General features: G+C 59.6%; 3 protein-coding genes across 3 annotated transcripts; all 3 read left to right on the top strand.

Annotated features, from left to right (window-relative positions):
- Positions 1–441: 441 nt before the first annotated feature.
- ZGPAT (zinc finger CCCH-type and G-patch domain containing) lies at positions 442–8,293 on the top strand. Its single transcript, XM_050907520.1, is given in 7 exon segments — positions 442–1,325; positions 2,086–2,219; positions 3,000–3,158; positions 4,236–4,367; positions 5,175–5,359; positions 5,362–5,591; positions 6,058–8,293. Coding segments are annotated over 7 exon segments (1,632 nt in total). The 5' UTR covers positions 442–672; the 3' UTR covers positions 6,197–8,293.
- Positions 8,294–13,302: 5,009 nt separating this feature from the next.
- On the top strand, positions 13,303–15,606 carry LIME1 (Lck interacting transmembrane adaptor 1). The gene is made up of 5 exons (XM_050907631.1): positions 13,303–13,418; positions 13,955–14,006; positions 14,107–14,194; positions 14,386–14,813; positions 15,202–15,606. Exons 1-5 carry the CDS (start codon positions 13,303–13,305, stop codon positions 15,604–15,606), a joined length of 1,089 nt encoding a protein of 362 aa, XP_050763588.1.
- A 250-nt stretch (positions 15,607–15,856) lies between these two features.
- On the top strand, positions 15,857–25,829 carry SLC2A4RG (SLC2A4 regulator). Its single transcript, XM_050907607.1, has 9 exons — positions 15,857–15,896; positions 20,593–21,014; positions 22,948–23,129; positions 24,039–24,148; positions 24,242–24,486; positions 24,769–24,869; positions 24,980–25,244; positions 25,388–25,467; positions 25,563–25,829. Exons 1-9 carry the CDS (start codon positions 15,857–15,859, stop codon positions 25,672–25,674), a joined length of 1,557 nt encoding a protein of 518 aa, XP_050763564.1. The 3' UTR covers positions 25,675–25,829.
- Positions 25,830–26,720: the final 891 nt, after the last annotated feature.

Raw genomic sequence — 26,720 nt, 5'->3', positions numbered from 1 at the left:
TCCCCATCAGCACCGGCCGCCGGCGCCATCCCTCGCGCGGCGCTCTGGGAAACGTAGTTCTCGCGCCGCTGCGGGGGCGGTGCCGGGAGGGCCGAGTGGACTACAACTCCCAGAATGCTTAGCGTCACAGACCTCGAGGAGACCCTCCGAGTGCGCAAGCGCAGTAGAGGGGGCAGCCTCCCTGCTGAGTGGCGTAACGCGTTGGCTAGAGAGGCCGGAAGTGGGGGTGCTGGGGGGGGCCGGAAGTTGGCGGGGTGTCATGGCGGCGGCACAGTAAGGGAAGGGGGAGCTGAGGGGTGAGTGGGGAGGCCGAGGCAGGGTCAGGTCGGGGAGTTGCTGCCAGCCCCGTGGCGGAGGGGTCGCGCCGCGAGCGCCCAGGCTGCGGGAGGAACGGTGCCGTGCGTGGGCCCGGTGGGCTCGAGCGGGCGCCGTGGCGGGGGAGGGCAGGGCCCGGCCTCGCCTCGGGACTGTCTCATCGCCTTTCGCCGCCTGTTTGCTGCAGGAGCATCGGCCCGGTTACTTCCGAGGGAGGAAGCGGGACGGCGAGGTAGATGGTAGCTTCGGCGGACAAGGGGTTGTTATCCAAAAAGTTGCTCGTTTTAAGTAAACTCTTCAAATATGTTCTGAGTTCTTGGAAAGGACGCAGTTAAACACCCCTCTGTTTTGCTGAGAATGGATGAAGAGAGTCTGGAAGCAGCCATTCAGACCTATAATGCCCAGCTGCAGCAAGTGGAGCTGGCTTTAGGGGCAGGCCTGGACCCATCGCAGCAGTCGGACTTGATTCAGTTGCAGGAAGATTTAAAGCAGCTGATAGAACTGACTGAATCCAGCCTGGTGTCTGTTAAAAAGAGCAAACTTCTGGCTACTTTAGACACGAATGCCTCCTCCTCCTCCTCCTCCCCAGTAGGTCTCCTGGAGCAGGACACCAACCCAGACGGTTCTGCCCAAGATGAGGAGTACGCTGCTTTTAAGGAAGCCATTGCTGAGCTTGGAACTGATGAGAAGCCTTCAGCTAATAACGATGAGATATCATCAAAGAGAGATGAAGAAACTGATGACAAAAATGAATCAAAGTACAGTGAAGAGGAGGAGGAGGAGTCTGAAAGAGAGGAGGAGGAGGAGGAGTTGAGTGGGATGAAGGTTAAAGCCCCCTACTACAGTTCTTGGGGGACTCTGGAGTACCATAATGCCATGATTGTGGGGACAGAGGACTTGGAAGACGGCAGTGCAGGAGTCAGAGTGCTGTATCTCTATCCAACTCACAAGTCTCTGAAGCCGTGCCCGTTCTTCTTGGATGACAAATGCAGATTTAAAGAGAACTGTCGGTAAAAAAGGGGTGGGAGAGGGCTTACGTCCTTCCTGTAGCTAACGGCCTTGTCGTTCAAAGGGATAAACCTCCTCTGAAAGTACCACATTTGGCTTTTTTACCCAATGAAATTTTACCTTTTTGTTTATGTTTTTGAAATGTGTTATGATAAGCAGTGGCATCAGTTTGGCTGTTTTCTTTAGCTAATGCAGAGGTGAAATGGAAAATGCCATGGGAAAGCTGCAGAGATTTTACATAATCAATCGAGTGGCTAAATTAATAACCGATTAAGTATTTTAAAATAAAACACCAAAACTTGTCTGTTGATAGTGCATACGTTCCAGTTGCACGGAGAGGTTGTAGAGTCTCCATCTTTGGAGATCTTCAGAACTTAACTAGATAATGACTTGAGCAACCTGATCAGTCTTTGAAGTTGGTTGTGCTTTGAACAGGAGGTTGGACTAGAGACCTGCGTGTTTGTGTGATCCTGTTTATCTCAAAGGACCTGTGAACTTTTTTACTGGATGTGTCACTGGCAAAGAGAGCTTAATTCTCTGGGGCGGGCTGCATTCTTTGTTACATGACATAAATAATATGTTTAAGATGAAAAATGAATAACTTGTGTAATTGAAATAATGCACGATAAAACTTCTGTAATTATCGGTGAAGATTATCACCGCTGACAACTCGTTCGCATTTCCTTTAAGGAGGGAAGGAATTTTTATTTAAAGCCTGCTCAAATGAGATAGAGATAATTCCTCTTCTGCCTTCCCTGGCAGGTTTTCGCATGGTCAGGTGGTCTCTGTGGAAGAGCTTCAGCCATTTCAGGAGCCCAATCTGAGCGCGCTGGAGGTGGGCTCAGCCTGCCTGGCGAAACACAGCGACGGAATATGGTACGCTGCAAAAATAACCGGTGAGTCGTGTTTGAGTGCTTTGCCAGGATTCTGGGTGGAAGATGCAGGCTGATGCTTAAGTGAATATAAAACTTGGCTATTTTGATTGACAATAGAAAAACGTTAACTATGTAGCTGCAGCCCTAAACTGAAAATCTTGACATAGCTGAGAAAACGGTCTGAATTTTGTCAGGCTTGGGAAGGGAATAGGCTAGGAAACAGGAGACTGTTAGACAAAAAGGAGACACAAAGAGCAGGAATGTGGAAAGGAAATGACTACGTGGTCATTAACTGCACCAAAAGGGAGGAGGCAGGTATTGCAGGATTTTGCATGCGTATTAGGTTAGAATTGCAATAATCTGCTCTTGTTTAAACAAAAGCCAGGGGAGCTGGCCCTCCCCATCAGCTGCTGATACAGGCTTCCCTGTGTCCTGGGAAGGGCGAGGGTTTAGTCTCGGTTTCCATCTTTCTTTGACCATTATTAGGTCAGAGGGGAGCAAGTCTAACTTCTCTTTAATTCCATTTCGCAGCAGCCCATCTTTCTTCATTTTTAGAAGTAAACTTTTAAGTATCAACACAGGCATTGTGGAAATAGCTTTTTGTTGCAGTGTGTGCTTCTCCCTCCCAGACAGAAATCTAAAGCGCAAAGAAAAACCAGAATTTTTTAAAACACCTGTTCCTTGGGCCTTCCCCCTCTCCCATGTCGTTCCGCTGGAGCTAACTCTGTTTTAGAGAGCCCTCTGCCAGTTGCGTATTGGAGACGTAAGTTGAACTCTTGTTCCTTGCTCTTCCTTCTGTAGACATCGACAGTGGTTACTACACTGTGAAGTTTGATTCCCTGCTCCTCAAGGAAGCTGTCGTGGAAGGAGATAGTGTCATTCCCCCACTGCGAAGCGAAGATGGTGCCGAATCTGCCGAGTCTGATGAAGACAGTGTTGATGATTCTGGTTATGCTAAAGGTAAGAGAGTGGGGATGGTGTGAGCAAAAGCGACTTGTGATCTAGGTCTGCCTTTCTCTGGGACCTACTGAATTACTCTCCTGGACCTTTCATTATCAGTGTCTCACCTCTGATGAAAGAGTAGCTAATCTCTTTGTATGTTGCTGAAAGAGAGAGAACGGCAATTAGCTATTATGTTACAATTGCAAACAAAAAATCTTTGTTTTATGCAAATTACTGGGCTAATGAAGGTTGGAGGTTTCCATGGGAACTTTTCCATGGGAACTTCAAACACGTGAAAGAAGAGGGTGTGACATTTTAGAGCTGAGTTCCAAGCTCTGGGTCTGTTTCTTATGTGGCTGGCTGAGTTGAGCCAATAAGTGAATCAGGAGACTTCCTCATCTCTCTAGGAGCTTCACGGAGCTCTGTGACACAAGAGTACGAGACCCCAGTGATTGTGTTTGGCCCTTCCAGTGCCTCGATGAGGTCGCAGGAACAGCCATGCCCTGTTTTCCTATTGAAAGCTGACACAGAGAGAGCCCAAGTGACTTCTTTGAGGTTACACAAACAGCACTGTCCCTGTGCTAGTGCCGCAGTTACATTGCAGGGACAAAGTTGTGTCCTAGAGCTCTTTAATTTAGCCTAATAGAGATTATTGGATCCTAATAACAGAAAATTAGCATAGTGGCCTAGAGGAGCCTCATACCAGAGACATGAGCTGGAGGCACAGAATACATCCTACATGCCACAGTGCCAAATTTTACTCTGATGGTATATGTCAGTCTGTATGAGCATCCTAGAAGGAAGGAAAGGAAGCATAAAAACTTCTGGATGATTCTGCCTGGAATTATGAGATGGTATGTGCATTAAATCAAGTGAGATCTCTCATTTAAGTGACTTGCTATGCAGCCTTCGTAAAAGGTGACAACTCAGTAGGAACCAAGTAAGGCTGGAGGAGCTGCTGAATGATTGTAGGGTGAGGGAAGTATATTGTACTGCCTCGTGAGGGGTTTTCATGCTGTGTGGATGCCCCAGATGAAGGTTTTGCATAGCAGCTTTGTTTCTGTCTTTCACTGATTCTTCTCTTCTGTGCCACAGTGATAGATTCAGGAGTTCCAGAGAATGGGGAATGGACTCCTGCGTGCAGTTCCTCTTTCGGTGGCTGGGAAGCCCATACTCGTGGTATCGGCTCCAAACTGCTTGTTCAGATGGGATATGAGTTTGGAAAAGGTAAGGGGAGAAGGCGGTCCTGGTGCTGTGAGAGCCTGACTGCCTCGATGGATCCTAAAGCTAGTTAAGAAAAACAAGATTTTGGATGAAGCTAAAACTTCTCTGTGCTGAAGGGCCTGTTAGATAAGGCTCAAGCTACGTGATGAATCACAGCTGTATTAGAAGGCGAGAAGGGATAACTTATTTAATCGAAGTACAGCCATACGTGTGCACCAGCCCCTGTATGGTAATAGCAAAAATTGGAGGCATTTGGAACCATGGTCAAGTTCATGATTAAAGCCGTGAGAACTGTTGTATGAGATGTTCAAAGGCTTTAGGTAGTAGGGAACTGATCTATGAAGCTTCTGATGTCTGTGTTAAAGCATCTCCTGGCTCTAGACACAGACTTCAAAGCCTGCTGAACTAGCTTCTCACTACACAAATTGTATTGAGCCTGGGGGCTTTAGGAGGGCAGTCTGCTACTTGCATTTGTCTCTAGTTCTCCCAGAGGAACCAAACCAGTTTTAAGAAGAACCTGGCTTGAGAAGCTGAGAGTGTGAGGCTGAACCAAGTTTCACAGAAACCGGCCTGACGGATAGCCTCAGGCTTTTTATCACGTATCTTCTGCTGTAGAAGGCTCCTGTCGTAGCATCCGCGTCCACCATGCTGTGGCCTTTGCTGCTCCCCTTGACTTGGATGGTAGTTACGGCTTCTTGTACCTCAAACCCCTGTTTGCTTGTTCTACGCCTGTGACTGTCAGCTTGTGGTGGGAGGTGACTGGAGAGGGGATGTCCTCGCTTGCGGTAATCGCTTGGTGTCTCTCCTCAGGGTTAGGGAAGAATTCTGAGGGCCGAGTGGAGCCGGTGCAGGCTGTGGTACTTCCTCGAGGGAAGTCCCTCGACCAGTGTGCTGAGGTGCTTCAGAAGAAGAAACAGGGGAAGCTGGACCCGGGCAAATCGAGGAAATGCCGAGCAAAGGGAAGCGGCTCTGGACGGTCCCCTGCAGGCAGCCATAAGCCTCCCGCAACGTGTTTGACTTTTTGAATGAGAAGCTGCGAGGGAAGAGCACCGGGGAGAAGGCTGGAGGGATGGCACTGCCAGAGAGGAACAGCAAAGAGATCTACCATGCTAGCAAGAGCACCAAGAAGGCCCTGAGTGTCCGCCTCTTCCAGACGATGGAGAAGATTGAACAAACACAGAAGGATATCAAAGGAATCCAGCAGGCCCTGGCACGCAACATCGGACGGTAGGAAAACGTTCTCTTTGGGACTGCAGGATGAACTGAGAATTCTTGCTGCTTCTGGGAAGGGGTGGGCTTGAAATGAGGTGTAGGAGGAAAAAGTGAAACATATCTGGATGAGACCTAAGGGGAAGTGGAGGGGAGAGACTTTAGTGTGTGCTTCAGACCAGCCTGGACACTGGCAGATGTGTCTGGGGTCTTTTGGCTGGAATTCAGGCTGTGACGAAGAGAGGAGCTCTCTGAGGAAAGGTACTGGAGTCCTTTCCTTCTCGTGCCCATCTCTGCAGCGTTGCTGTTGAGCGTCACAGGAGGACATTTTCTAGCCCAGGTTGTGCTGAGCATCAGGTTCGTCCTGGCTTTCAGCAGGTCACTTGCGCTAATCCCGCGGGAAAGGGCAAACCCTCCTGGGATGATGACGAGCCTTTGATCTTACCACGCAGGATGACATTGCTGTAATGCTTTTTGCTTTCAGGCACAGCGTTGCTACAGCTCAGCTGGAAGAGAAGCTGGCTAATGCGCACAAACAGCTGGGGCAGCTGCAGGCCCAGGAAGCCAGTCTGCAGCGGGAGCAGAAGAAAGCAGACACGCATAAGAAGATGACTGAGTTCTAGTCTCTGAGAAAGGCATTTGACTGCAGTGATTGTCCTTCTAGCCAGCTCCGGTGCTCGTGGCCTCAGAGCCTGGGTGAGCCATCCTGCTCCTCTGGGCCTCAGGCTGCCCAGCCTGAAAACTGGGCTGAAAAGCAGCAGTTTCTAAAACTAGATGCTTCTGAGCTCTGCTGGGAGGGGGAGCAGTACACATCCATCCAGCCCTGAAAGCGTTCAGTAAGCCTGAGCCTTGTGTAAGGACTAGCTACAAGAAATACGATTTTCTGCTCTCTTGCACACTTCTTTCCTCTGTTATCGCTGCGGTAGCACCTCCATCCAGAGTCTGTAGCTACTCGGAGGATAACGCTGCTGGCTACGAACCAGCTGAGGAGGGGCTTTGAAAGCCCCACATCCTGCCGTCAACTGTGGCTTGTGTTTGCAGCCAACTGACGAACACAAGTGGAGGCAGGGTCCCGAGCACATTCCGGTGAAGCAGAAAAGGCTTGTGCTGGGTGAAAACAACAAAGGCAAATTGCTTCAGCTGCTCTCTACCTTCTGGTTTTTGCTATGGGATTTATCTGAGAACTCAGTTTTTTGGGGAGCAGTTCCTCGTAGCCCTAGTGTAATGAATAGACAGAAAACCAGAAGCTTGGAGGTGGGCACTGGTGGCCTCAAGCATCAGATTTCATCTGTTTGACTGTAAGAGTATCCCTAGGACATGCTATAGCCTAACTCATTGACTTGGCATGGAAAGCTGCGTGGTTCCACAAGTAGATTGCCAAAGCTGGGGGAATAAGACAGCAGAGTAACGGATTCTCAAACCTCCTAGCTAGGAACAACTCCCCAGGGAACCTTGTGATTTTTGCCATCATTACTTGAGTTTTTCTGTTCTAAGTGGCTCGCTGAACACAGGTCCTTTTATTAAAAAAACCTCAGGACCCAGATCCAAGTCGGACTGGGCCCCGGATGAGCACAAAGATCAGGAGGTCTGTATGTGCCCAGCATGCAGCCCTGCCTGTGGGAGAGCTTCAGGCTGTGCTGGAAGCAGGCTGAGCAAGCGAAACGCCCTTCCCTGCAGCGTGGAGAGTCTTTGGGCAGGAAGGATGTCTTCTCCCCTAGGTTATATTCTACGTTTGCAGCAGCCTGTCCTTGCCCCGGAGGAGATGGTGGTTTCATCAGACTCTGCTTCTGGTGGGACTTGTGCATCGTCATTGCCTTTTTAAGAAAAATCTGTTTGCAATTTCATGCCAGTATCTTAAGGACACATTTTTTTCTTAATGTAAGAAATCGATTTCCTTTTATTCTGCGAGTCATTTTTCTAATGAAAGGTTTCGCTCCTTTAGTACCACCTTTTTTTGTCTGTTCTAAGAAAACTGATAAAGCTGTCAGCCTGGGCAGGGCTGCACCTATGGGTAGGGTCAGGCTGCCAAACTAACCAGAAAATCTAAGGCTGAAGGAGATACGATCAGAGTTGTTCAAGTCATGTGGGATTTAGCATTGCTGCAGACACACCTCAGAAAACACAGAGCAACAGCAAAAGTAAACAAGACGAACGTCTTCAGGAAACCTGTTAGAGTGACTCTGTCCTCTTGGAAAGGACTTGGATCCTGCTGTGATGGGCACCGTGTAGATGCGAAAGGTGGCGTGGGCTGCCTTGAGCACTTCGGCGTCCATCGGTTTCTAGCTAAATCGGCCGTACTGTCTTCATTGTTCTGGATTCGTGTTCTCCACGCGCTGGGCTTAACTCAAAGGTTTAACAATGGTTGCTCAGTGCCCTTCCCTCACAAATAACTGTTTGTTTCCCACACTCAAGTGTTGAGTGGTGACAAGGATTAACGCGCTCAGCTTAGCATGGGTGCTCGCTGAAGTGGCCCGTGACTGGTGAGCCGAGCCCAGCAGAGAAATTTCTTGGGTTTGTTTTGTGCTCTGACACTATTTAACATCATCGTCTCTTGAAGAATTGGGTGTATTAGCCCTGTGTCTCGGCTAAGTCATATTTTGACCTTTCCTTGGGATTTCCACAGCCTTACTTGTCAGACTCCTACTCGAGTGGCTGCTGCCTCCCACCCAAGACAGTTCACGCCCCTGGTGAATAAAGTTGGTTTTTTATTTTTTCCCCTCTGTCCTTGTAAGGCGTTGTTCATTTGCAAGGTAATGATGATCTGTGGCGACCCGTTCTTTCCTTATATTCCCCTGCGGATAGAGAGCTGGCACTAAAACCAGCTCGGTGGGAAGCGGAGCGCGGCAGAGGGTGCTCGTGTGTGCCGGGTGCCTGCAGAGCCCGTCTGCAGCGCTGCTCGCAGCCAAGGCGGGGAGAAACCCAGCCTACCATTGGGTGAAGCAACCACCTCTGCAGGCCAGGAAGCGAGCTGTGGTGTGTGCTGCATGGTATCTGCTCAGAGCTGTCTGCTCTAGAAGGAGCTAAAGAGGAGTGGGAGAGCTCAGATCAAGATGTTTGAGATGTTCGGGAACCCCTAATTAGGAATAACTCTGCGGGATAAGAGAAACGAAATTCTCCAGGTTGGCTGGCAAGGAAGAGAGCATGATCGGATTCCCGCTCTTCGCACTCACCGGCTTTTGAGTTTCTGCAAAGTAAGTGGTCATTGCTTTCTTGCCTGGCGAACTTGGGTGTCTGCAACTAAACCGGGGGTTGAAAAACACTTTAAAAAACCCTGATCTGTAGAGAAATTGCAGCGTCGTCGGAGATGCCGTTGCAGCTAGCTAGACTGGACAGGCAGGATTCCTACTGGTAACACCGCAGTGGGGAAGCATCAGCTGGGTGAAGCTTTCAGGCAGCTGCGAGGAGGGCTGCAAGCTTCGTGCTAACTTAATGCTTTGTCCTCTGGATGCATCTGGGCTTAAAAAGGGAAGAAAATGTGCTTGAGCTTGGCAACGCTGCTGGGGTCCCGTGGCTTGAATCTGGAGATCGAGTGGGAAGCAATTACTTTCGCGGGGAATGAATTGTTGAGTTCAGAGGTGCGGGGCATTGGTTTTTTTTTTTTTTTCAAGAGAAAAATTTCGGTTGTCTTGTGGGGAGGGGGACTGGAGTTTTTGCTTGCGTGCCCAACGGCTCTTGGGGAACTGCTGAGCTCTTGGCTGCCGGTGGGGAGGCTTGAGAGAGTGTGGCCGTTGAAACGCTGTCCTCTGTAAACCTGAAATAATGTAAAACTACTGAATTTGTGGCAGGAAAACCACTGTGGTAGGCAGGTGATTCTCGAGAAAACATGTATTTCCTTAATATGCCTATCCTGTATTTTGGAATCTGGCTTCCCGTAACTGCAGCACCGAGGTCTCTGCTGGTGTCCTGCTGCGGCTCAGCTCTGCAGAAAATCTAGCGGGTTCTTGACTTCTGCTTAGAAGTGCATTTGTCTGCCCAAGTGAGTGCGTTTCCAGCAATTGCGGATGGGTGGGAAGAAAGAAAAATGCTGAAATTATGTCGGCCTTGACCAAAGCCACATGGTGTGAGCAGGCGAGTCGCTTACCTTAAGGTTTTAAGACAATATTTTCACAAAAGCCACTCCAGCGTATGAGTAGCGATCAGGACTGTAATTAGTGCATCCAAGTCTTGTGACCTTTGGGTCTGGCTTTTAGAAATATAGTTGGTCCTTTCGAAATGAAACACCTCCAGAGGAGTTTGACCATGAAATCTCTCCCTCCCGCCACAGAAATGCGAGTGAAGTGGGTGAGATCTTGTGCCTGCTCCATGTTTGAAATAGTCTTAAAATTTACTAATTGCATCCCATGGTCTGGGGCAGGTTCAATGTTGTTGACTAACTTTTATGGGGCTTTCACTTTTCATCATTGAAAAGAAAGAAAAAAAAGATCTACTTCTGCTTCTTGGGACTTTTTTTTCTGTACAACTCCCCAGGGTACCCGAGCTGTGTTTGCTGCAGCCGTGTTCGCAATCACTGATGGAAATCAGCTTGTAATGTTTGTCCTGGTTTCTTGCAAATACGCTTTTAGTAGTTTCAGAGACTTTCTTCTCATCGCCCTGCACTGAACGCTGTGTGTGGTTTTATCTGGGTAGATGCATCAGAGGCCAGGCAAAATCTTCAGCAGCAGCAGCACTTAATTTTACAGTAAATTTAATCTTGTTTTCATGAAGCCCAGCTGAGAAACTTGCGCCTTTTGCAGGAGTCACAAAAAACTCGCACGACCTGGAGTAACAAACCAACTGCATTGATCGTGCCTGTGCTCAGGTATCACACAAGGGAGTTATTCCCTCCTCGGTGGGCCGTGGGTGTGCGTCGCACGTACGCAACGGCTGTGACTGCTCTCATCTTCAAAGCCATCTTGGCTTGTGGAGCCAGCGTGTTACGAAATGCCGTCTGCTGAGTCTCCTGCCCTGGAGAATAGCCCCGGGACTGGGAGATCGATAACTTTATTAGCAGGAAATTCAGGGGTACGTTTCAGAAGGTCTGTTTGAGGCTTTGCCTTGCAAACCTGCTCAGTCCTACCTGAGCAGCTTCAGTCAGGCACGGCGTTTTCCTCTCAAATTTGTAATTCTGGGAGAACCGACGTGTTGTCCCACGAAGTGGCTTCTCCCAGTGACTGTTGAGCCTGAAAGAGCACGCGCTCGGCATTTTTACAGGTCAGAAATCCAGGAGCAACCACCGACCTCCTGCACAACGGAAAGTAGGTCAGAAGAATTTCTCTGTATTAATTTCAATTTAGGAAGCCTCTCCCTTCATTCTCCAATCTGAAAAATTCAGGGACAGAAAATCCACCCGCTGTGGGATAAGCTGCCCCGTGTATGCCTGCCTTAGCGCGCTAAAAGCTCGCACTTCGATTCCTACATAACGCCAGCTCCCAGCCGTCGTACCTCGTTATAATTTTGTCTGCTAAACCTCAGAGCCTGCTCAGTTCTGCCCTGAACGCAGTCGCTTCTGCAGCCTGCGATCCTGTCGCTCTAATGAGCTAAACAAGTTCAGCGAGGACTGTCTAAAGCGACTGCCCGTGTTGCAGGTAATCCGTATAATTAATGTGTGCTCAGACAGAAAAGCAGTGTTGTCTAATTAAAACGTCGTTGGAGAGGGAACAGCCTTCCCTTCCCAGCTCTGATCTAAGCCAGTCTGTCCAGCCAGGTTACTCCTTAAAACCTCTCTGTCTCACTTTCCACGTTGAAATAATTGCTCTCCAGGGGTTAAGGCTTCAGCCAGGGAAGTTTGCAAAGGTGTGGGAAGTTCTCAGATAAAAGGGTGCTACAAGTGGGCAGAGACTTCCCGGTTAATGGGGTAGAGATGCACCGAAGATGCTGCCGGGTGACGCGGGGCGCAGGGGAGAGGGGAACGAGATCGGTCCCTCGATGGGCACAGACCTCCCCGCTCGCCGTGGGGCTGGGGCTGCTGTAGCACCCGAGATTCACGCGAGGCAGGGTGGCTTCTCACCGGAGCTCGTCTCATCTTTGTCATCCGGATTAAGACATGTAAGAGGGTGAGTAAGAGGCGCTCAGCGTGCCCCATGGGATCTCTGTGTCCCCAGTTGCACCAGTGGAAGCCGTCCTGCTGGGCTGTGCCAGCCCTGTCCCGCTTGGGGACTCTGCCGCTGGCCCCGTCTGGGTCAGTTACCGTGGCTTCTTCGAGCCATGCTTTACTCCGGTGCTGGGAACTGCCTCGGTCTCCCTTCAGACCAGGCACTTTCCGGATGCTGGCATGCACATCTCTAGTAGCAGGCCAGCCTTTTTGGGGAGCGGGGCGTGCAGAGAGCTGGGCTCGCACCGGGCTGGGAGCAGCAGCCGCCATCTTGACATCGGCGCAGGTGAAGTGGTGTCAGCTTTTGCTTTGGGCTTTGCAGCACGCCGACAGCTGAGCGGGGACAGGGACGATGGGATGGGGTGTCACCAAGAGCCCCCCTGGGAAAGGCGTGGGATCCTGACGGGCTGGGGATCGTCTGCTCTTTGTGTCGGGCTCCCCGGCACGTTCACGCCTCTGCGCCGCTTGCTCTGGCCTTGCCGCTGCCGTGGTTCGCAGGGGAGGACCTTTTTCCTCAAATAAGGCGCAGGGAAGAGGGCTGGGTTTGGGCAAGGCACGGCTTTTTCTTTAGGCAGAGGAAAGTGGTCGAAACGTCGGGCGTTTTCTGCTCTCGTGTCACAGCACAGAGCGGCTGCAGAACCGGGGTTGTGGTGGCAAAGGCGGCGTGGGGTCCGTGTATGCCGCGCTGCCTATGCCGAAGAGCCGGCTGGCTGGGCTGGTGCTTGGTTGTGATCCCACAGCTCCTGGCCCAAATGCAGATCATGGTGGGACGCTGCAGGGAGCGAGCAGAAACGTCGCGGTGGGGTTTGCAGGGCTGGGCTGGGCTCAGCTCCCCGGGAACTCGCCGTGCACGGTGCTGCAAATGGGGGGACACCGGTGACGCCGGCAGCACCGTCGCTCCCACCCAGGATTTTCTCCCTGGTGACTCTGCAGGTCCCATGGCATGGGTGGATGGGGCCAAATCCCACAGGGCTCAGAGGGGGAGAGGGTGAGACCCGCTGCGGAAGGAAGGTGTCCCGGTGCACGCTGCCGAGCCCAGGGTGTGAGGAGGGAGAGGCGGCTGTGAGGCTGAAGCTCACCCTGTTTCCAGGAAGCTGAGTCATCTCTTTGCCTGCCCTGGCTGGGCCACCCCACGGCCTGCGCTGGGGAGCCGTGCCACCCCTCTCCCGCAGCCCAGAGCGGTGTCCCGGTGTCCCCAGAAAGCACACCGGCACTTTTGGGGTGTCTCCAGACAATTTTCAGGGCCCCTGGGCATCTCCTTTGCAACATCTCGGTGGCAACTTGGGAGCTTGAATCCTGTTGGGTTTGTTAGTTGTGGGTTTTTTTAAAAGGAACCAAAATCTGAAGTTTTTCCAGAGGGTTGCAGAGCACCCGCTTTGGGGTGTCTGCACCAGGCTGGCAGAGCAGCGGAGGCGTCACGGTGACCCCGGGGAGGGCAGTGGCCGGCCAGAAAATGGGGGCCCTGGTGCACGTTCCCCTCCAGAGCATCTGGAGAGACCCCCTGCCCGAGGGGCTGCACTGCGGGGGCCCCGGCGAGCCCTGGGGGCCGCGGAGCACCATCTCGTGCCGTGGTGAGCCCAGCGGTGCCCGGCTGCACCCCGACTTGTGTTTTCTCTCCCCAGAGCTTGGCCCTGCAGCGGTGTCGGAAGCGGCTCCCCCATGGCTGCAGCCGGTGGCGAGGGGCTGGTGCGGACCCCGCTCCTGCCGGCCGGCGCTGCCCTGGCCCTGCTCGGCGTCCTGGTCTACCTTGGCGCCCTGTGCGCTGCCTGCAGACGGTACGCGCTGCCTGCGGCCCCTCTGCTTTCTGGGGACGGGGCTGGGGGCCCCTCGGTGGCACGTGGTGGCTGCACGTGGAGACCCGGCGTGTGCCTGTCCTGAGCTGGGATCGCTGGGATCTGCTGCTCTGCTCACTCCGAACCCCCAGCTGCAGCCCCAGTGCAAGTCTGCCTGGCCTGATCCTGCACCCCTGTGCCTCGTTGCCCCCCGCCGTGTCCCCTGCGCCCAAAGGCCTTGCAGGAGCAGCCTGGAGAGGGCTGAGCTGCGAGCGGGATGGGTGATGCCAGGGGTAATGCCAAGGGTGATGCCAGCGGTGCCCGGCACAGCTCAGTGGGGTGCAGGATGCAATCGAGACCTCCCCCACCAGCACGGACCCTGCTGCAGGGCTGGTGAAGGAGCAGGGTTGGGGGGTGCCGCTGCTCCAACAAGGGGTACATGGTGATGCCCATCGTGGCCAGGTCGGGGTCCCGGGGCACCCGCTCCTCGCCCCCGGCTTGGCCGCCCGCCTTGGGCTCAGCCTCGCTTCTCCCCGCAGCAAGGGCAGGAAGAAGAAGGTCCCTCCGGACGGGGTGAAGCTGGTGGACGAGGTAAGCGTGTGCTGGCGGGGGGGACAGGATCAGCCCCGGGGGAGCTCTGGGCCCCTCAGCTCCCAGCCACGAGCCTGACGTGCGTTCCTCCCCGTTGCAGTCCCTGCTCAGACAGACGCAGCTACGGTCGCTCAGCAAGTCCGACACGAAGCTGCACGAGCTGTACCGGGTGAAGGCCAGGGATGACAGTGAGTGGCCATCGAGCCGGGGGAGCCGATGGGGATCGGTGGCCCTTGGCGGGTGCCCGCAGTCCCCACACCGCCCGGCGAGCGCATTGCGGCATGCACACGCGGTGCCATGGTGCCCACGCGGTGCCGGCACAGGGGTTGGCGCTTGCTGCATCCCCGGCGTCCCCCCATCTCCTCTCCTCTCCCCGCAGCCCAGCGGCCGGCCAGCCTGGATTTCCCCTGCCCCGCCGCCCACCTCGCCGGTGCCGACTCCCTGCAGAGCTCCGGCGTCAGCGTCCTTCTACACCGTGAGCTGCCCCAGATCCCCGTCCCCAAGCCCCCGGCCACCTCCCCGGCCCCCGACCAGACCTACTCCAACCTGCTCTTCACCCCGCTGCGGAAGCCGGTGCCGGACACCGTCTACGAGTGCCTGGCGGTGGGGGGGGAGGATGCCCCGGTGCCCCCCGCGCCTGCCGGCACCCAGGGACCCCCCCTGCGTGCTGGGCACGGGGCGGCTGATTACGCCTGTGTCCGCAAAGTGAAGACGACGGTGCCCGCGGAGGTGCAGGATGGGGCCGTGGCAGGGCCTCCGGCAGCCCCGCGGTGCTGGGACGGTGCGGGCGATGCCCCCCAGCCAAAGGTAAGGCTCTGGGTGGGGGGCAGCAGGGATGGGGCATGGGGCTGGTGTGGCACTCGCTGGATGGGGCACGTGGCGGGCCATGTAATGCCCTGCCTCCCTGTAACGCCTGTGTCCAGAGCAGGGTGTAAACTGGGCTACTGTATTTCCAGCAGAGCTTTTGGGGGGGGGGCAGGATGAAGCCAAGACCCGTGGTGATGCCCACGGTGCTGCTCTCTGTGCCCTGCAAAAGGCTCCCTGGGTTGTGCAAAAAGTGGGATCCCCAATGAGTAATGCACTGCTGGGATCCTGCCGGGGGCTGTGGGAAGCCGGGGCGGGGGGGGGGCACGGGCGTGGGGAATACCCCACGGTGGGCAGGGATTGCCCCCGAACCCCCACCTTCCTTTTGCAGCTGGAAGAGATGTACTCGACGGTGTGCAAAGCCACCAAGAAGAAAACCCAGGTCCCCGCATCGTCCCCAAGGGCTGCGAGGGAGGCGGGTGCTGGGTGGCCGCCCCCCCGCCGGGAGGAGGGTGCCCCAGCTGGGTGCTGGTCCCCGGCAGCCCAAGGCCCCCCGGACCCCTGCTATGAGTCCATCAGCGACAGAGCTTGGACTGCTCAGGGCCGCAGCCCCGACCCAGACTACGAGGCTGTGGACGTTAACTGGAAGAAGGCGGCGAAACGGGACAAGCCGGGGAAGCCCTGTGCCCCTGAGAACCTGTACGAAAGCGTCGGCGACATTTGGGCAGCAGAGTCCCGGCGAGCTTCCGCCAGGATGGCGGCCAACGGGCTGGAGGTGTACATCACCAACCTATAGCATCCCCTTGGGAGCGGGGTCCTCGCTGCAGGGTGGTCCCACCCCGGCCGGACACTGTCGGGGTGGGGGTTCCCCCGGGGAGTGGCTTTCCAGGGGGTTGAGCCCCCCCGGGGCCGGGCACACACGAGCCCCGGTGCCCGTTGGGCGGCTGCATCCCTGCAAGTGCTTTCTGTATATGTTATGTTACTTTTCTTTAAGCATCCATCCCAACCCACCTGGTGCCAGCAGGTTGACGTTGGGATGCTCCGAGATGGGCAGTTTACGGGTGCTGGGTGCCATGTGGGAGCCCAGTGAGACAGGGCTGGTGCTGCCACCAAGATGGGAACCGCGCTGGGACCGGTTGTGTTTTGGGGTGGGTGGTGGCAGGGCTGTGGGCCAGCCCTGTGGCCCTGGGCTGCAGGATCAGGCCCCTTATCAGCGGGATTATGCCATGAGCGAGGGTCTCCGTCCTCATCCCTCTGCCTGGGGGAGAGCAGGGCCCTGTCCAGCCCCCCCGGGAAGCCCCGAGCAGCTTCGCTCCCATCACCAAATGTCGCCGAGGCCAGTTATGGGGACCAGCATGGCAGCTCCGGCTGTGCCCAGGGGCCAGCCACGCGCCTCTGTACAAGGCAGCACGGGCCGCGGGCTCTGCTCCGGGATGGCTGCCTGTCCCTCATCACCTACTCCCACCTTCCGGATGCGTGCAAGGGTGCCTCCGTCAGCAGCTGTCTCCCAAACACCATTAAAAGGCCGAGAGGGATTTATCCTGTTCAGGAAAGCACACTTTTAAACTGGATCTAAAGCCCTGATTCTGGTGGCTGGTGCTGGTGCTGCAGCAACACGGTGGTGCCGGTGCTGGGAGAGCAGCTTCGGGTGCAGCGTAACCATGAGCGTGTGCCCCCGTCCTGCACGGATGGTTTTACACTGCTGAGATGGGGGTGTGCAGCCACCAAGAGCTGCTGAAACGGGGTGGGCCATCCCGCAGCAGGGACTTGCCATGGCTGTGCCTAAAACCGCAGCTCAGGGGCTCTGTGTGGGGTCAGGGTTGGAGCTGGGGAGCATGTGCATAGTGCTTGCTGCCCGCTTGCCTCCTTGTCGCTCCGCGGGTGCTGCAGCCTCAGCGGGTGCCAAAAATGCTCGGGAGAGCTGGATGCGCACCCAGAGCCCTCGGACCCCAGGGCTCAAACTTTCCTCCTCTCCTCCCCGTGGGAAGTTTGGCATCCCTGCCCCAAGGGACGCCCAGTGTTCCCCAGGCGATGCAGTGATGGTGGCCCCGGTCCCACTGCCGCCTCCCCGGCTGTAGCCCAGGCACCTTACAGCCGGCCGGCCGGGGGTTGCCCAACCTCGCGGCACGGTGGCCTGGTGCTCGTTGGAGCCGGCCGGGACCTGCGGCAGCACGAGCCGCCGTGCCATACGGCAGGCAGGCAGGCAGGCAGGAAGCCGCACGCCTTCCTTCGGCAGCTTTGCCCCTACATCGTAGCAGGCGAAGAGATTAAAAACGAAAACAAGGTGCTCAGCAAAACCCGCTGCAGGCTGAAGACGTTAAAGCTGGGAGGCAGCTCAGGCGCTCGTGCCACTTCGTCAGCCCCGCGCTCGATGCCAAACCACAGCCGCTCGAGATAGAGGAGTCAGCCCCGGCAGCTGCTCCCATCCCCCTGCGAGATAAGGGCCCCGATAGAAAACGGTGTGGGGCGGCTGGCGCCGACGCTGCCGCGCTCTTCCTGCTGCCAGCCGCACCGCACCGCACCGGCACGTGGGCTCCCTCCACGCTGCCCCCGGCCGCATCCTTCCCCTGCTCCCTTTCTCCATCATCCCATCCCGCAGCTCTCCAGGGCTGGCTCCCTCCTGCACCACCCAAATCCCCTGGGAGCTGCGTTTGGGCTGCACCGGTCCTGCACAGGAGCATCGTGTCCTTGCAGGACCAGAACTGCTTCGCTCCCGGGGCAAGATGGGCCCTGCGCTGCCCACGGGATCGGGACGCTGCTGGCACTGCCCACGGGCTCAGGACGTGGGTACCACTGTGCTGATTCCCCGGGGAAAGGCAGGCTCGGCACAGCACTGGGCTGCACCCAGGACAGTGAAAGCTTCTGCTCTCGCTGAGCTGGGGGCGGCCAAAGCATCTGCCCCAAATCTGCCCCAACAGCAGCAGAAAAAGCCCCGGGTGCAGGGCTGCCTGCCTGCTCGTAATTCCCGTGCTGCCTGCGGGGCTCGGCAGAGCCGGACTCACATTTGAACACAAGAACAACTGCCCGGTCCTCAGGGCGATGGAAAACGTGCCCGGAGCCCCGGCTGGAGGCTCAAAAACTGGGTGGCAAATGAAGGATCCATTCCGAAACATCGCTTGGAGTCTCGTGGTCTGGCCGGGAAGGTCGGGGTCAGTGTCAGAGCGAGGGGAGCGGGTAGGGCTGGGAGCACCCCTCCTCGTCCCCGGGGACAGCCGGGTGCGGGGGCCCTGTGGGCTGCAGGCTCCCTGCTCCTCCCCGCCGGCTGGGAGCCCACTCGGGGCCGGGCTGCCCGTCACGCTGCGAGGGGACGGTGCTGCACTCTGTAGGGTGTTGCACGGTGCTGCGTGATGTGTTGCACCGTGCTGCATGAGGTATTGCACGCTGCATGGTGCTGCGCGGTGCTGCACACTATAAGGATCCGCACCCTGTGCGGCTCTGCACCCCATGCAGCTCCACACCCTATATGGCTCAGTGGCCCGTATGGCTCTGTACGCTGTATGGCCGCACGCAGCATATGGCTCTGCACCCAAACCAGCTCCACACCTATACAGCTCCACACACCACGTGGTTCCAGACGCCGTACAGTCCCATACCCCGTGCAGCTTCACACCCCATACGGCCCTGAACCCCCTGCAGCTCTGTACCCCACTAGCAGGCAGCCAGGCAGCTCAGGAGAGACAGGCAGCACGGGCAAGGCCCCAGCTCCCTCCACAACACAACCTGGGAGAGGGGCATCACAGCCCAGCCCGGAGCTGGCCCCGGCCCCGGCGAGGGCATCCGGGTACCACGGGGGCACCTCCCAGGGATGCCAGCGCCGGGATGGCACCCTGCAGAGCCACCCTGCCCAGGAAAGGGGTCGCGGGCTGGCGGCACCGGAGCCCTTGTGCAACGGGCAGGCGATGCTCGCGGGAGTTGCACAACACCGAAGCTGCTGGAGCCGCCAGCTCAGCGCTTCGGCCGGCGTTAACGATTAAACCGGAGCGGGGGGCGGCCGGCGGAGCCACCACCCGGGTCCCGCTGCGGCAGAGCCCGGGCTGGTTATCATAACTCCGGGGGGAGGAGAGGTGTCGTGCCTGCCGCCAGTGCCGCGGGGCTCGGTCATTAACTCCTCCGGGGTCACGCTAACGAGGGCTGCGGGGCCAGAGCCCACCGGGGCCAGGACAGAGCTGCGGGATGGGGACGAAGGCTGCTCCAGCCGCGCTCCTCCTCCTGTGCTCCCCACCGTGGCCCTGCCAGCTGCCGGGGATGCTCCCGGTCCCTGGATCCCGGCAGCCCTGGCATAGCCGGGGCAGGTTTAGGGCCCCATGGGTGCCCCAGTTCCTGGGGGGTCGCTGCCCTTCGCCCGGCTGCTCCCCACCTTTCTGCAGCGTGCAAGGGGACTCTGCGGGTGGCCGTGCCGGGGTGACACCCGGTCTCTTGGCCGAGCACGTGGGGGCTTTCCCAGTTTGCTGGGATTTTTTTCATGCTTACGAAAGCTCCTGGCCTCGGGCACGGAGAGGGGCGGAGGTGACACCTCCAGCCACCCCCGAGGGCAGGGGACAACGGGTGGCCGAGCGCCCCGGGACTCCTGCCCCTTCGCCATGCTGGGGACATCGCCCCCCCCCCGGGCAGGGGATCCCCGGGATGCCAGCCCCAGCACCCCTGTGGCCCCCGAGCCACGGGAATCACCCGCGTTGGCCAGGCCAGGGCTGCTGGGGGGGACGGACGGGGGGACGGGGAGAGGGAGGAGGGACAGGCCGGGGGGACAGGCGGGGGCCACCAGCCGGGACAGCCGCACGGACTCTGTCCTGGCCTTCAGGCTGCGGGTTGCTAAACCAAACAGCAGCAGGGCCTGGGTGGCTCCGCACCGGCGCCCGGCGCTCGCGGCACCGCAGGTTTCGGGGCAGGCGAGGAGCAGAGCGTGGGTGGGCGCCAGCCCGGGCTCCCCGAGCACCTCATGCACCCCACGTACCCCATGCACCCTATGCACCCAAGGCACCCTATGCACCCCAGTACCCCATGCACCCCATGCACCCAAGGCACCCCATGCACACGGGTACCCCATGCACCCGGGTACCCCATGCGCCCTGGGCACCCCATGCGCCCTGGGCACCCCACACCCAGCCCTGCCATTCTGGGTGGCTTTTGGCAGCATTTCCCCGTGGCGGGCAGGACTGACCCAACCAGTGCGGGGTTGGGGACCCCTTTCCTGCTGGGAACCACTCTCCCACCCCCAAAATCCAGACACTCCCCCCCAGCAGAAAGACACTGTAACTTTTGGGGGAGCCCTATAGCTGATGAGGGAGCCCTGTAACTTTAAGGGGAGCCCTATAACTTCCAGTGGGTCTAAAACTTCGGGGGGAACTTTGGGGGGACCCCTGTAAGTTTTGGGGAGTATAACTTTGTGGGGAGCCCTGCAACTTTTGGAGAACCCCTGTAACTTATCGGAAGCCCTATAATTTGGAGGGGCCATAACTTTTGGGGGAACCCCCCAAGTTGCGAGTTTCGACCCTGTAACTTTGAAGGAGCCGTAGGAGTTTGGCGGGGTCCTCCAAGCTGGCGGAAGCCCCACACTTTGGGGGAGAACCCTTAATTCCGCCCTATGATAATAAAATCAGAACTTTTGGGGGACACCCACCAACTTTCAGGGAGCCCCCTGACTTCGGCGGGAGGGGGGGGAGGCGACTTTACGGGGGCCGACTCACTGTCGGAGTCCCAAAACTAACGGGGGGGGACCCGGAACGCCGGTTTAAGGGGCGGTGGGTGAGGGGGGGGGTGGTTTTTGGGGGGGCCCCACGGGCAGCGCGCGGGGCGGCGGGAGGGCGGGGCGCGCGAAGATGGCCGCTGCCGGCGGGGGCGTGTCGCGGCGGGGGCGTGTCTCGGCGGGGGCGTGTCGCGGCGCGTAAAGTGGCAGCGCGGCGGAACCAATCGAAAGCGGCGAAAGCGGCGGCCGCGTTCCAACCCGGGCGCGCTGACCAATGGCGGGGGCCGTGGGGGGCGTGGCCTGGCCGGCGCCGACACCGGGCCGCGCGCGGCGGAGCGCGCTCCCCCGCCGGGCCCGGCCGCGGCCGCCGCCGCCGCCGCCGCTTCCCGCATGGAGCCCCCGCGCCCGCCCACGGTGCTGCTGGCCGCCGCCCGCCGCCGCCGCCGCGATTCTCCGCCGCCTCTTCCTCCCGGGTCCGGCAGCGGCGGCGGCGGCGGCGGCGGCGGCGGCACCGCCCGAAGGTACCGGGGGCGGTGGCGGCGGCGGCGACCGGGGGGGGGGAGGGAGCCGGGGGAGGGGGGGGGGGGCGGTGACAGCTGACAGCGGCCCGCCCGAAACTTTCCCCGCCGCTAAAATGGCGCCGCTCGGGGACAAACTTCGGGCGGGTGGGGGGGGGGGGGGACGGGACGGCGGCGGGGCGCGGAGCGGGGGGGACGGGACACCCCCCCCCACCCCCCCCCCCCGGTGGGATCTGCTGGGGGCTGGCGCTTCTCCCCCGGGGAATCATCTCCCGGGGCCCGGTAAATCCCAGGGGAGGGGGATCCCGGGTGGATCCCAACCCCGGGGGATCCAGCTTAGGATCTGCCCGGAGAGGGATCCATCCCCGCCTCGCTGGTGGGGCAGAGCTGGGGAGATCCTGGCTGGATCCCCGGTGCAAAGCCGGCTCGGTTTTCGGCCAAGCTGGGGGGCGGATCCTGCTGGATCCCGGGGTGGGGATCCACTCACTGGGCTCTCCTTCCGTGGTCCCAGCTCGGCAAGGGCCTGGGGGATCTCTCCGCAGCAGGGGATCTGCTCCGTGCTGGCACTGGCAGACACTCCTCCCTTGGAGCAGCCCGCCCGGCTCCCTGAAGCACTCGGGTGATCCCTGTTGGATCCCAGCCCCGGGGGAATCCACTCAGGATCTGCCTGGAGAGGGATCCGCTCAGCCGACCCGCGGGCGCTGCTGTCTCAGGGCAGCCCTGCCTGCTCCCTGCTCGGCAGAGCTGCCGGGGGGATTCCTGCTGGATCCCGGCGCTGCCCCAGAGGATCTGCTTGGGATCTGCCTGGAAAGGGATCTACTGAGTGCTGGTGCATGGGCAGGCAGCACTGCTGTCCCAGAGCAGCCCAGTCTGCTTCTGCAGAGCTTAGGGGGATCCCTGCGGGATCCCAGCCCGACTCAGGGGGACCTGCTTGTGATCTGCCCGGAGAGGGATCTCTTAGAGCACTCCCCGTCTGCTCCCTGCTCTGCAGCGCTCCAGGGGGATCCCTGCTGGATCCCAGCCCTTTGGGATCTCCCAGGAATCTGCCCCGGAGGGATCCGCTTGGTGCTGACAGTCGGCCGATGGGCACGGCTGTCTTGAAGCAGCCCTGAGGAGCGCGCCGAGTCGGCTCCGTCCTTTGCAAGGCTCGGGGGAGATCCCTGCTGGATCTGAGCCCTGGGTGATCTGCCCAGGCGCGGCTTGCGGAGGGATCCACCTGATGACCGAGCTTCGCCAGCGAGTGCTGCTGAGCTGGGTCAGTCCCGCGGGAAGGGCTGCTCCCGCTTCTCGGGGGATCCCCGCGGGGCCCCGGCCCCAGGGAGATCACCTGGGATCCTCCTGGAGCGGGATCCACTCTGTACCGGCGCTCAGTCAGTGGGTGCTGCTGTCTCCGATTGGCCTGGCAGGGCCAGGCCTGCTCCCTGGTCCGCAGAGCTCTGTGTGGGGATCCCCGCTGGATCCCGGGTGATCTGCTCAGAGAGAGATCTGCTGGGTGCTGTCACCTGGCATGTGGGTGCTGCCACCTTGGAGCCGCCCTGCAGGAGTGTGTCAGGTCTGCTCCTGGCTCTGCGGAGATCTGTGCTGGATCCCCACTGCAGCCCTGGGGATCCGCCTGGGGAGGGATCCACTGGCTGCCAGTGCTTAGCCAGCGGGTGACAGCGCTGGGAGCAGCCTCGCAGGAGGATGCTGGCTGCTCTCGCCTCTGCAGAGCACCAGGGGGATCCCTGCTGGATCCCAGCCACGACCTGGTGGGATCCACTCGGGATCGACCCCAGAGGCACCCACCGAGTGGCTGGCAGGGTCCTGCCGCAGCCCTGCCTGGAGGTGCCGCACCGGCTCCCCTGGGCCGCCTCTCCTCCCCGCCGATGTCGGGGAGATCCCTGCGGGATCCGGTGCTCAGGGGATCCCCCGCTGACGACCTCCATCTCTCCCGCAGGCTCCTCTCCCCTGCGGCGGCCGGGGGTTGCCGGTGGTAGCCGAGGGCTGGCTGCCACGCCTGGGGGAGCCGCTGCCGCGCCGGGAGCCGGCCAGCCGGGAAGCAGTGCTGCGGGTGCTGGACGCCGGGCTGGAGCGATGCCTGGCGTTACATTCGGCATACATCCCCGTGCCCCGGCACAGGTAGGACCACGACGGCGGCGGGATGGGCAACGGTGACAGCCACCACCCTGCCGAAACCTCCTGCCGGCACCGGCTTCACCACGGGAAGCTGGGATTTTTTTTTTTTCCGCCGGCTGCAAGAGGAGGACTTTGGCCACTCGTCCGCAGCGCCGGGGTCTCTGGCTGTGACCGGCCGTCCCGTGTACGGCAGCACCGAGGGCTCTGCCCGGCCGTGGCCCCACTGGGTGATGAAGCAAGGTGCCATATATGAGCCCTCGAGCGGTTGCGGTGCGGCTTTGCCTCGCCGGCGCTGAGCACCGCAACCGCTCGAGGGCTCGGAGAGCATCGCCGCTCTCCAGCGCCGTATTTATCCGGCACAGAGAGGTTTGCAAAATGGCTTCTGTTGCTCCTGACCTCTCGCTTTTATTTTTTTTATAATTTAATTTTTTTTATAGTTTGGTTTTTTTTTTTTTACTTCAGGAAGTTGTTTGGCCCCAGCTGAGCAAACCCCGTGTTTCTCGGCACTCGCGGCAGGATGCAGGTGCCGGTGCCCTCCGGCGCGGCATTGCCTGCGGACGCCTAGGGTTCCCCCCCCCGGCGTGGTAAACAGCGGCGTTTTGGCTGGCTGCCTGTACTGCTGCCTGTGCCGCTGCCTGCACCGCTGCCCGGCGGGATTTCCAGTCCGGCTGCTGGGATGATGCCCGGGTCAGCTCGGCATCTCAGGGTGCTGCAGGGGATGGGGCCAGTACGGTGCCACCCTGCGCCACCCGTGTCCCGTCCCCCCACCACAAGCCACTCCTGGGGTGGGTGCAGACCCGACCACCGTGGGTAGGGGGTCCCGGTGCCTCGGTGGGTGACGGAGAGGGATGAGGGGTCCCAGGGGGCCTCGTCCGTCCTCACCGCAGCCCCCCGCTTCGCTCTCGCTGGCAGAAAGCTCTCAGGCAAGGCGGGCATCGACGAGGTGATGGCAGCCACGGTGCTCACCAGCCTCTCCACCAGCCCGCTGGTGCTCGGTCACCCACCAGCCACCCCCGCCCCAGGTAAGAGCATGCCCCTGTCGTCCCCCCCCATCCCTGGACACGTGTCCCATGGCAGGACCTGACCTTCCTCCTCCTCCTCCTCCTCCTCACCAGAGCCCGGCGGTGAGGTCTGGAAAGAGGCACCCGCCATGTCCTCCAGCTGCAGCAGCAGCAGCAACACCAGCGGGGACTGGAGCTGGGACCCCCCCAGCGACCGCTCCACCCCCTCCACCCCGTCGCCCCCGCTCTCCAGCCACGTCCCCAGCACCTTCCTGCCCGCCCCGCTGCCGGACGAGGGCCCCGACGAGCCCGACGGCACCCACTTCGTCTTCGGAGAGCCCATCCCGCGGAAGAGGAAGGTGGGATCAAGTTGGGGATGAGGTCGGGGTTGGGGATGGGGATGGTGAGGACAGGGATGAAGAGGAGGATGAGGTTAGGGATGGGGATGAGGTTGAGGATGTGGATGCTGATGGGGATGAGGTTGGGCGTGACAATGAGGATGATTTTGGGGATGAGGATAACATTGGGGATGACAGTGGGGTTGGAGATGAGGTTGGGAATGGGGATGACGATGGAGATGGGGATGGGAATGACGATGGGGGCGGGGACGGGGCTGCCGGCCTGACACCTCTCGCCTGCAGAACTCCACCAAGGTGATGTTCAAGTGCTTGTGGAAGAGCTGCGGCAAAGTCCTCAGCAGCTCCTCAGGGATGCAGAAGCACATCCGAACCGTGCACCTTGGGTAAGCGCGTGGAGTCCCCCCCGGACACCCCAGACCCCCCCCGGTGCCCCCTGCGGGGTCCTGCCATGGGAGGAGAGCGCCGCCCCAGCCGGACCCTGCTCTCCCCGCAGCCGGAAAGCCGACCTCGAGCAGAGCGACGGCGAGGAGGACTTCTACTACACGGAGCTGGACGTGGACGTGGACTCGCTGACGGACGGGCTCTCCAGCCTGACGCCCGTCTCGCCCACCTCCTCGGTGCCGCCCGCCTTCCCCGGCCCCGAGGCGCAGGGTCCGGCGCCGCCGACGCTGCCGAGCCCCGACCTGGCGCTGGCCTCCCCCCGCAGCCCCCCGGCCCCCCCCGGCCTCTGCCATATCCACACCGACCACGCGTACCAGGTGAGGGGAGGGGACAGGGATGGAGGGGCTGCTGCCGTTGTTCCCCCCCCATCACCGTCACCCTTCAGGCACCCCCCCAGCCGCTCGGTGCCGGCGTTGCAGCCGAGCTCTGACGTGGGGCCGTGTCCTCTCTCTCTCGGCAGGGCTGCCCGGCCCCACCGCGGCCACCGGTGCCCCCCACCGCACCCGCCCCGCCGCCGCCCAAGCCACCCGCCATCCCCAGGTAAGCCATCCCCATCCGTGCTCCCCCTGCCCCGTCCCCTCATGTCCGTGTCCCCCCGCCCCTGTCCCCCCATGACGTGTCCCCTCTGCCCGCAGGAGGCCGCGGGGGGAGGCCAAGAAGTGCCGCAAGGTGTACGGCATGGAGAACCGGGAGATGTGGTGCACGGCGTGCCGCTGGAAGAAGGCCTGCCAGCGCTTCCTCGACTGACGCCAGTGCCACCGGTGCCGCCGCCGCCGCGGCGCTCCCTCCTTCTTGCACATTTTGCACTCGAGGTGCCTTTGCGCCCCCCCTTTACCCCCACCCACCCCTACCACCCCCCCTGCCGCCCCGGGGCCCCCCCGGACTCAGGGAACGGCCCCCCCGAAAGCTTTATGCACACAGCCCCCCCCACCCCCGCCACGGAGCTTGTCCCCCTCCTTTTTTTCCCTTTGAAAATAAGCTAAATCTGTCACCCCCCCCCTCCACTTGCCGGCACCGCGGCGGGGGCTGGCGGGGGGGGGGGGCGGCCGGCTGCTCCCAGCCCCCTCCCCGTACCGGGTTGGGGACCCCCCCCCCAGGGCCGGGGGCTGCCCGTCGCTCAAATAAGCTGTGCCTGCGGCCGGCGGGGGTTCAGAAAAGGGGGTGTCTGTTCCTACCCCCCGCCTGCTCCCGGGGGGACCCCCAGTGCCCAGGGCAGAGGTGGGCGCCTGCCCACCCCCCCCCACCCCCCCCCCCTTACCTCCCCAGGGGGTTTTTACTCTTTGTATGTCGTTTCTCTCTATTTTTCGTATTGGGGGAGCAGCCGCTCCCGCCGGGGCGATGCTCCGGGAAGTGCCTGCAGGAACGCTCCCATTTGCACTAAGCCAAACTGCACAAGAGATTTCTTTTTTTTTTTCCGCCCCCCCCCCCCTCCCCTTTTCCCCCCCCCACCCCCCACCCTTCGTGTGTTTTTATTTTTTAAATAAAATATATGAAAATTCATATTTTTAAATACTCCCTCCCAGGGCACGAGAGCGCACTGGCTGCGGCACCGTGGCAGCGCGATGCCTCCAGCCCCGGGGGGTTTTAAGGGGCTTTATTCCCTTCAAAGCCCTTTCCCCCCCCACCCCAAACCCCTTTTTTGCCCCCAAACCCTTTTTTTCCCCCCTTGTCCCATCACTCACCTGCCCGGGCAGCGGCTCAGGACTGGGTTTGGCCGGGCCACGCCACCCCCCTCCTCTCCCTGCACCCCTCCCCATGCAAGGATGGGTGGGAGGGGGACAGGGGTGGGTGCG

This window comes from Gymnogyps californianus, chromosome 17, assembly GCF_018139145.2.
Source record: "Gymnogyps californianus isolate 813 chromosome 17, ASM1813914v2, whole genome shotgun sequence".
NCBI classification, from domain to species: Eukaryota; Metazoa; Chordata; class Aves; order Accipitriformes; family Cathartidae; genus Gymnogyps; species Gymnogyps californianus.
Note: the sequence above shows the minus strand (reverse complement) of the source record. Positions and strands in the feature narration are given on the sequence as shown.

Excerpts from the sequence above, each read along its gene's own strand:
- LIME1 (XM_050907631.1), top strand. The coding sequence starts at position 13,303 with ATGGCTGCAGCCGGTGGCGAGGGGCTGGTGCGGACCCCGCTCCTGCCG. Across the intron at positions 13,419-13,954 it reads CTGTGCGCTGCCTGCAGACG|CAAGGGCAGGAAGAAGAAGG; the intron begins GTACGCGCTGCC and ends TTCTCCCCGCAG. Across the intron at positions 14,195-14,385 it reads GGTGAAGGCCAGGGATGACA|CCCAGCGGCCGGCCAGCCTG; the intron begins GTGAGTGGCCAT and ends CTCTCCCCGCAG.
- SLC2A4RG (XM_050907607.1), top strand. The coding sequence starts at position 15,857 with ATGGGCAGTTTACGGGTGCTGGGTGCCATGTGGGAGCCCA. Across the intron at positions 25,245-25,387 it reads ACACCGACCACGCGTACCAG|GGCTGCCCGGCCCCACCGCG; the intron begins GTGAGGGGAGGG and ends CTCTCTCGGCAG. Across the intron at positions 25,468-25,562 it reads AAGCCACCCGCCATCCCCAG|GAGGCCGCGGGGGGAGGCCA; the intron begins GTAAGCCATCCC and ends CTCTGCCCGCAG.